The 8,647-nt window shown below is 32.2% G+C and overlaps 1 protein-coding gene across 1 annotated transcript; it reads left to right on the plus strand.

Moving 5' to 3' along the window:
- LOC120270621 (probable tRNA (guanine(26)-N(2))-dimethyltransferase 2) lies at positions 1-3,338 on the plus strand. The gene is given in 13 exon segments (XM_039277677.1): positions 1-233; positions 800-943; positions 1,052-1,139; positions 1,257-1,378; positions 1,468-1,607; positions 1,688-1,760; positions 1,844-1,932; positions 2,005-2,110; positions 2,180-2,401; positions 2,479-2,539; positions 2,542-2,672; positions 2,756-2,833; positions 3,017-3,338. Coding segments are annotated over 13 exon segments (1,632 nt in total). The 5' UTR covers positions 1-38; the 3' UTR covers positions 3,200-3,338.
- Positions 3,339-8,647: the final 5,309 nt, after the last annotated feature.

Raw genomic sequence — 8,647 nt, forward strand, 5'->3', positions numbered from 1 at the left:
CGCCATTGATCCACAGATCAAGCTCTGGAGTTCTTCCGATGCGTTTCATTGTTGGAACAGCCTTCAAATTGCCTCGGAAACCATCAAAATCAAATCTTTCCTTCTTTTCTTCTGCTCAGAACTCTGAAAGATCCAACCTGGCGTTGGAGATTGAAGGTTGTAGAGTCATCAAGGAAGGGGAAGCTCAGGTCCTCTTGGATGACAGTAATGGCGTTTTCTGCAACAAGGCTCAGGTCCTTCTTTCTCGTAAAAATCATTCCTTTCTCATAAAAATGTGCCCTTTTCTTGGGGTGTTTTTTTGATGTTTTAATTGGTTGTGTCGTTGTGTTGCTTAAATGGATTGGCTTGTGTTTGTATAGATTTTCTTTTAAACTTGTTCTCTGGTTCACTTTTGATCATTTTAATTTTAAATGTAGCTGTTTTGGTGTTCCTATGGTTACAATTTATTGTTCTGGTGTTTTCATTGAATACCCATTTGTCAAAATTTGATCTTTTTGATTGGCTTTGTTTGCCTACTGTGATGGTTTTCAGTTGCTGCTCTTGTGAACTTCGTCTCAGTGGAATTACATATTCCTATGTCAAACTAGGTAGAAATTAGATACTTAACTATATTCATTCTTTTGCTTTATATTCTTAATAATTCTTGAATGTTGAATTGTTAATTAAATAGTACTGATCATTTGGTTTGTTTTGCCACTACTTTGAGTTGCCTCTGAGTAAATTGTGCTTTGGATTTCTGAAATTTTGATAAGGGCCAGCATCTAGAGTATACATTGAAACATTGTTTTTACTTAATCAGGTTAACAACAGAGACATGTCTATTGCTGTTTTGCGGACATTTATTGCCAAACGCAAGGAAGAACATGCTTCAAAGTTCTGTAGGGAGAATGTAAATGATCCACTTAAGAGCCATCAAGAACTTAAAGAACCAATGGTTCTTGAGGTACAATATATTCAAAATTTTTTTCTAGGACTTGTCTTATGAAGCATAGCAATGGGTATAAAAGCTGGCTCAAACATGTAGTGTATTTCACTTATCATTTATGTGTAGGCTTTGGCTGCTTCGGGATTAAGAGCGATACGTTATGCCCAAGAAGTAGAAGGCATAAGCCAAGTCATTGCTCTAGATAGCGATAAAGGTGCTTTTAATCTGCTTTTTTTTCCCTCTAGGATCATATCCTGCCCTGTTATCTTGCTTCCTAAGGAAGTTGTTATGGATTGAATTTGTTAAAGTACATGGCTTGATTTTTGAACAGCTTCTGTTGATGCTTGCAAGAGGAACATACAATTTAATGGCTCTGTAGCAAGTTCAAAAGTGGAAGTTCATCTTGTGGATGCTCGAGTTCACATGTTAACCCACCCAAAAGAATTTGATGTTGTATGTAATTCCAGTAACTCTTGTATTCCACTTACGCCATCTTTTTGGTGTTCCTTGATTGTGTGCAAGTAATGATTATTACTATTCAGGTGGATATTGATCCGTACGGATCACCTTCCATATTCTTGGATTCGGCAGTTCAATCAGTAGCCGACGGGGGCATGCTAATGTGCACAGCTACCGACATGGCGGTGCTCTGTGGGGATGACCGGGAAGTTTGTTATTCCAAGTTAGTTTTACTGTATTCTTTACCTTCTGAAATAGAACTTTAGTTTACTCCATCCTTATTTGAGTTACAATGGTAGACAGGTATGGTTCATACCCTCTGAAAGGAAAATACTGCCATGAAATGGCTTTGAGAATCCTTCTCGCATCAATTGAGGTATTTGAGATGTCTTTATCTAATTTTCGTTTATTAATTTCCTTATCCTTTCAAAATTGACCTTTCATGGTTTCATTAATCAGAGTCATGCAAATCGATATAAGCGTCACATTGTTCCTGTCCTCTCTGTATATATGGATTTCTATATCCGGGTCTTTGTACGCATTTTCACGTATGTTTCCTATTTCTTATCAAATAGTTCTTTTGTGATTAGCAATTACATGATGTGTTTTTTAATCTAAAGGTCTGGAAGTGCCATGAAGGAGACTCCTCTTAAACTCTCATATGTCTACCAATGTGTTGGTTGTGATTCATTCCATCTGCAGTGTCTCGGCAGAACTTTTACGAAGGTACATTTTTTGTTTAGTACTCACTTTACCTCATTTCACAAACCCATTTCCTTTTTCTCGGTGTCCTAGAACAATAATGTGAGATATGCTCCTGCATTCGGGTCCTCTTTGTCGACAAAAGAGTGCGGTGATTGTGGAAGGAAATTCACCATTGGTGGGCCAATATGGTCCGCTCCAATCCATAACCATGATTGGGTTGTTTCCACATTATCAGATGTTATAGCAATGAAGAATAGATATCCTGCGTATGATAGAATCTCTGCTGTACTAACAACAATCTCCGAGTACAATGTCACATTTTGGTCAGTTTCTATTCAATCCTCAAATTTCACCTTGCTAATTGAACCAATATGATTTTTGTCGCTTAGGAATTGCCAGATGCCGCTCTTTTCCTCAACCTCCACAACTTGTCTGCAACAGTCAAGTGTGATTCCCCTCGGCACTCATGTTCCGCTCTGCAGTGATCAACGCTGGGTATCACATCTCTGGCACCCACATTACTCCGCTCGGGCTTAAATCAGACGCGCCCATGAGTGTCATTTGGGACATCATGCGTTGTTGGGTGAAATATTATTCTACTCATTTTGATCATTCTTTCAATTTGTCTCTCGTTTTTTACTTCTACTAAAATTGTCATGATTTCAGGTTAAAACACGGAAAGTAAAAGATCAACCATCAGATCAACCTGGCGCAGCTATCCTTGCAAAGGAACCAACTCTGCAAGTGAGTTCTTTGCTGATATGCTTTTGTTGTATAACCAATGATCAAGAACACTATTTAATTGAAATTTATGAACCTCCATTGCATCAATAAAATGAGATTACGTCTGTATAGATAGCAGATAATTGACACAAGTACGCAATGTATCAAGCTATTTTCTTATTAGATGAATGTTAAACTCTACAGGTGAATTTTAAAAAAGCCGTCGGAGCTGTTAGCAAAGCACAAGCTAACAACATTGCGAGGTTTCTTCCAAAACCCGAAAAAAATTGGGGGCCTAAGATCAGGGCAGGAAGGCGGATTATCGCTACGAAGCATGCTTCGATCTTGGGCTGCAAAAACATCGTTACCGATGATACGGGTTCATGAAAAATTTAGGGTGATGAATTGAAGTTGTGGGTCTCCAATTTTTGCTTGTACACAGTCTGCATGCATGTAATTAACTCGGAAATTAACCTGCAAATTTTGAAAGTACATAATTGCATTCCTCTCTGTATTGTATGTTTTAATTTTTATCTTCTCAATATTATAACTGTCTCTGTAGATTTTACTTTCATCTTGTCCATTCTTGTTCCATTGTACATTTTTTTAGAATTAAATATTTTGACTATTTTTAGCTTATTTACCTGTAAATTTTATAATACTAAATTAAATGAAAATATTATAAGATATATAACAACACAACTCCAACATTCATCTAATTTTTTTTTAAAAAAAATTGTTTAGGGAAATTAATAAACAATTTTTTCAGTATTACATTTTTTTATTAATAAATCATTAAAATATAATCAAACACACAATTATTATAATTAAGTGAATATAAATTTTTATATATATATATATATATATATATATATATATATATATATATATATATATATATATATATATATATAATAACTAAGTAGTTTTTTATCAGAGAAAAAGGAACAGGGTGGGGCAAGGTAAAAATTCGCCTTAATCGAAATAAATCAGGTAATAAATCACGGATTTGCATAAGTTTTTGCCATCCCTAATTCAGATTACTTCAAATTGATTTGTTATATGGTAGTGCTATTTATGTGCATTGTTGATACATTTAATATATATATATATATACACACACCAGAGGAAGTTCAAAATGAAGGAGAAAAACGTATAAATTAAAAATAGATTAATCCAATAGATCAAGAAAAAAAGTTGCGTTTGAGCTGGAATTAGAGTGTGCTAATATTTAAGTATACAAGATTTTTTTATATTAATCTTAAATTTAAATTTAATTTATTATTATTTTTGGGAAAGATTGAGACAAAAAAAGATATAAAAACGGCCAATTCTAATATTTAAGTAATTTTTATTAATTAATAATATTTATTTATATGTATTTAATTTGAGAACCAATAAAAAAATAAAATTATTATTACGTATAAACTAATAATTTTATTTTCTTAATGCATACTATTCATGATTCTTCCTTAACATGCTGATTAATTAGGATGAAAACTAACATAAATTAATACATATATAGATTCCACTTAATTATAAATTGACACACAAACATGGCATGATGTTAAGTTGATGAATAATCAAATCCAAATAACACAAATAAATATGACATCTAGCTAATTAACTTCATATTCCACACAATAATATATAAATCATCAACCATATATAACAACAAAGAACAACATATTTAGTAACATGATCATCAGCTTTATTTAGTTATGTTATCAAACCACCACATGATAACATGCATGACATATATATGCATGCTTATTCCATCCCCTCTTACATAATTATTCATTTCTTGATCTCATGCCTTCCTAAACTGGACAGGAAGCACACTCTCATCATATCTAAACAAACTCAACCAACGTTGATCTTCCACAATGTCAACGTTCAAAAGCCCACAAGTAGGATTACAGTCATTGCACACAGTAGGGCAAAAGGCAAGCCTGTAAACTTCCATGTGTCTCTCTATCCTGAACCAAAAGTTCAGTGATGCTTGATTTCCAGAGACTCCTGTATATCCTCCTGTTGAAACATATGCTCTGCTGAAGACTTCATCGGCTTCGGCGAGCCTCCAGACTGTCGAGAACGCCTCGCATGTTGTCGTTGACGTCGAAAATGCAATGTTCACGTCTTCATCATAATTAATAGTGACAATGTCTTGGCTTACACGAGTGAAGGTCACTGGAATACCTGAGTCTCCCTACTTGAGGGAGATTGAGCTATACTGAGAGGGCATGAACCATTCCTGCCTGCTAGAGTGAACCCTCCGGCAACGTCGGTGTTCCGGGGACGATGTAGTACTGTCTGTCAGTCCTTATCGGCTCGCCATCGGTGTCGAGGACGTAGATGTTTTTGTGCTGCTGAGATGGTGATGATGGAGAGAAAGATTGGGAAGAGGAGGAGCTTGATCATGTTTGTGTTTGATGGTATTAGGTTTTCTTTAATTTGGGTGGTGGCAAATTGATGAGGTTGGGAAGGCATGTATTTATAGAGAGAGTTGATAAAAAGTTGATTGGATTTTTGCTTTCAATTATTGTTTTGACATTGAAAATGAGATGTGTACATATTCATATGTCTATCTTGCTTTAGATGTTGTCCATACGTGGGAGGAGACTAGTTGAATATATATATACAACCATGCAGAAAAGAAAAGTTGTTTGGATTGGAGTCTTGTGTCTCTAGCTATTATCTATTTGAGTTATCCATTTCATAAATGATATCATGCATTACAGCTCTAAAGTTTTGTACACATATGCCGCTCTTCCATATTCATCCTAAAATGTATTTATACATATTAATTATATATGAAACCTAAATCATATGCCAATTCTCTGCCATGCATGTTCTTCCTAAAATATATATATATATATATATATATTATGTAACCTAAAAATTGTGGCAATAGGTAAGTAATAGTATCTTTTACTTCTTTTAAAGGCTTAAAATTCGCCTTAATTTGATTAAAACATGATTGAGGGTTTTTCTTTTAAAACATAATTAAAAATTTACCATGTGTGTATATGAGGTGGTTTGTACATGTTAAGGGAAAACTTAAATACCTTTAAAATTATGTCAAAATATCAATTTTTTTTTTTTAAAGAAGATATGTATGAGATAATGAAATAAGAGGCAAAACAAAATAGTGATATTTACTTCTGCTTTGATTATGTTTTTAAGATGCAGCGGATATAGTGATAATTATTTTCTATTATGTATTATTATTATTATTATTTTTTATCTTGGCTAATTAAGACAAATACAATCACATTTCTAAGTGCTATGAATGCGATTTGGGAAATTTTCAACATGGGTATTTTACATGGTTATTGTTACTGCATGCATGGGTGTGTTTAAATCCATGTAACTCTCATGAATTTTAACTAAAGAACACAAGCATTATACACGAAGAAATCATCTTGTCTGGTTCCCTAACTAGGATATTCACTGGTCATCCTTATCATATTTTGACACGTGTCTTATTAAATATTGTTATTTTTTTATGTTGCGATTGATAGTAATATGGAGACATATGCAAACTGTGATTTACTTGAAAAATCCAAGAAGCTTGGTTTGTTCCTTTAATCTACTAAAGAAGAGGATTAATTGAGCTTGATTTAACATACTTGTAAGCTTAATTTGTCAGCAATTTCTTTTTTTGTTCGTGAAGCTTTAATTAATGTGGTAGATTTAAGCTTTGTAAAAGTTGTACACATAATTTTCAACATTATAGTGAAATTTTCTCATCGTCTCTGCCCATGAACGTATAAGTTAAATCCTTGTATTCTTATTAGATTGCTTTTTACACTATCACTTCTTGCGAGTTAATTAATTTGTGAAGCATATTAGCTGGCCTTATCAACTGTCCATCACCTCAACATTAAGGCTATGTACAAATATGTCTAAAAAAAAATGCCTTCCAGAGTTTGAAAGAGTGCAATTAGTTAAAGGCATAAGAGTAGATTCATATTATAATAAAGTACAGAAGTCATATATAAGAGATACCCATCTATATTAGGATAATTTTTTTTTTTTATAAATTATCAATATATATAATATATAAATTAATAGAAGAACATATGATCAGCTAGATGAAAATTAAGCGGTATTAGATGTAAGTGATACAACAGCAGAGTACGTCAAAACCGCTAAAAGAATATATAGTTTGGAGACTAATTTATTACGTTAACTTGAATGAAGTAATACTTCAGCTAATTAACCATCCATCGTCATTCCTTTCATTTTTTTAGCACTAATGATGTTAAAAGAATATATAGGTCATAGAGTGACTAACTTATATTGGAGATGCACACATTTCACTTATTGGTTTAATATTAAATTGCTCATTTGTGTGTGGGAGCTGTGATAAATCCTAATTGGTTCTCTTTTACTCAAATGACAAAAGAGAAAAATAATCAAAAATAACATTCAAAGTGTACATAAGCTTTTAGATTAAATGATGATAAAATTAGATATAAAAATTATAGATTAATATTGTTCATTTATATAAATTTTTGTGAACCAATATAATTGATTAAAAATTATTAATGATATAAATTAATTATAAATTGCTTTTTTCTTAATGGATTATTTATAAATTATTTCTTGAAAAAGAAAAACTGATGAGTAGGATGAGAAGGCATTAATTAATCATGCATTTAAACTTACAAATTTCATACACAAATGTGACATGATGTTGAGGTCTAATATGAACGTCGATCTTAGTTTATATTCTTAGTTAATATTCTAGACAAATAAATCATCAACAGAAATATAAAATGCAACATTTGGTGGAGATAATTAACCTCAATATTTAAAAATTATTTTAAGCTTAAAATAGGACTTACTTTCAATTTGAATACTCCCTCCCGTTCCTTTTTGCGTGTAACATTTACTTGATTCACACCGATTAAAAAAAATTAGTTAAAATTAGTTGGTTACCTATATGTTATAAAAAATTTCATTACTTTCAAAAACTACCCCTATTAAAACCCCATTAGTAGAGTATGTAATTCAATGCATAGTTGATTGTGATTTATTTAACATTGTACAAGCACATTAAATTAAAAGTTAAATTTAAAAAAAATTATTTAAATGATGCACAAAATTTCTAATATGACAAGTAAAAAATAACAGAGAAGAACTCCAAAATATGACAATTTAAAAAAGAACTGAGAGAAATCTTATTAGAATTCCGTGTATGATCATATTTGGGAATGTTAGTCTAGCTCATTTCTCTTTTTTTTTTATTTTTTAAGTTAAATTATTTCTTGGTGGTTCAACTTGTTTCTACTTTTTTTTTTTTTCTCCATGATCTTTAGTTATAGTATTGTTGCACGGTTATATATTTTTACCCTTGCATAGCTTTTATATTTTATTTATTTCTTATTTAATATATTTTGGGTGATTTATTCACTGTTTGCAACACAAAAATAAAAAATAAAAAATAAAGAAAATCAAACAACACAGTAATATGATCAACTTTAACATGATCAAGTTTATGTATCATATTAAACTAAACCATCACATGCATGCATAATGCATGGTTATTCCATTCCATTCCCTCCATCCAAACATTGTTGCTTTTTTCATGCCCTTTTAAACTGGACTGGGAAACATCTCTCATTAGATCCAGTCAAAACCAACCAACGATGACATTCCACAACCTCAACACTCAAAACTCCACACTGAGGAATACCACACTGATCATGACACTCATTAGGGCAAAAGCCAAGCCTGTAAACATTCATATACTGTTCTATCCTGAACCAATTGTCCACTGTTCCTTGCAGAGGGTTTCCTGTATATTTTGAGGTTGAAACATGATAC

This window comes from Dioscorea cayenensis, chromosome 2 (genome assembly GCF_009730915.1).
Source record: "Dioscorea cayenensis subsp. rotundata cultivar TDr96_F1 chromosome 2, TDr96_F1_v2_PseudoChromosome.rev07_lg8_w22 25.fasta, whole genome shotgun sequence".
Taxonomy (NCBI): Eukaryota; Viridiplantae; Streptophyta; class Magnoliopsida; order Dioscoreales; family Dioscoreaceae; genus Dioscorea; species Dioscorea cayenensis.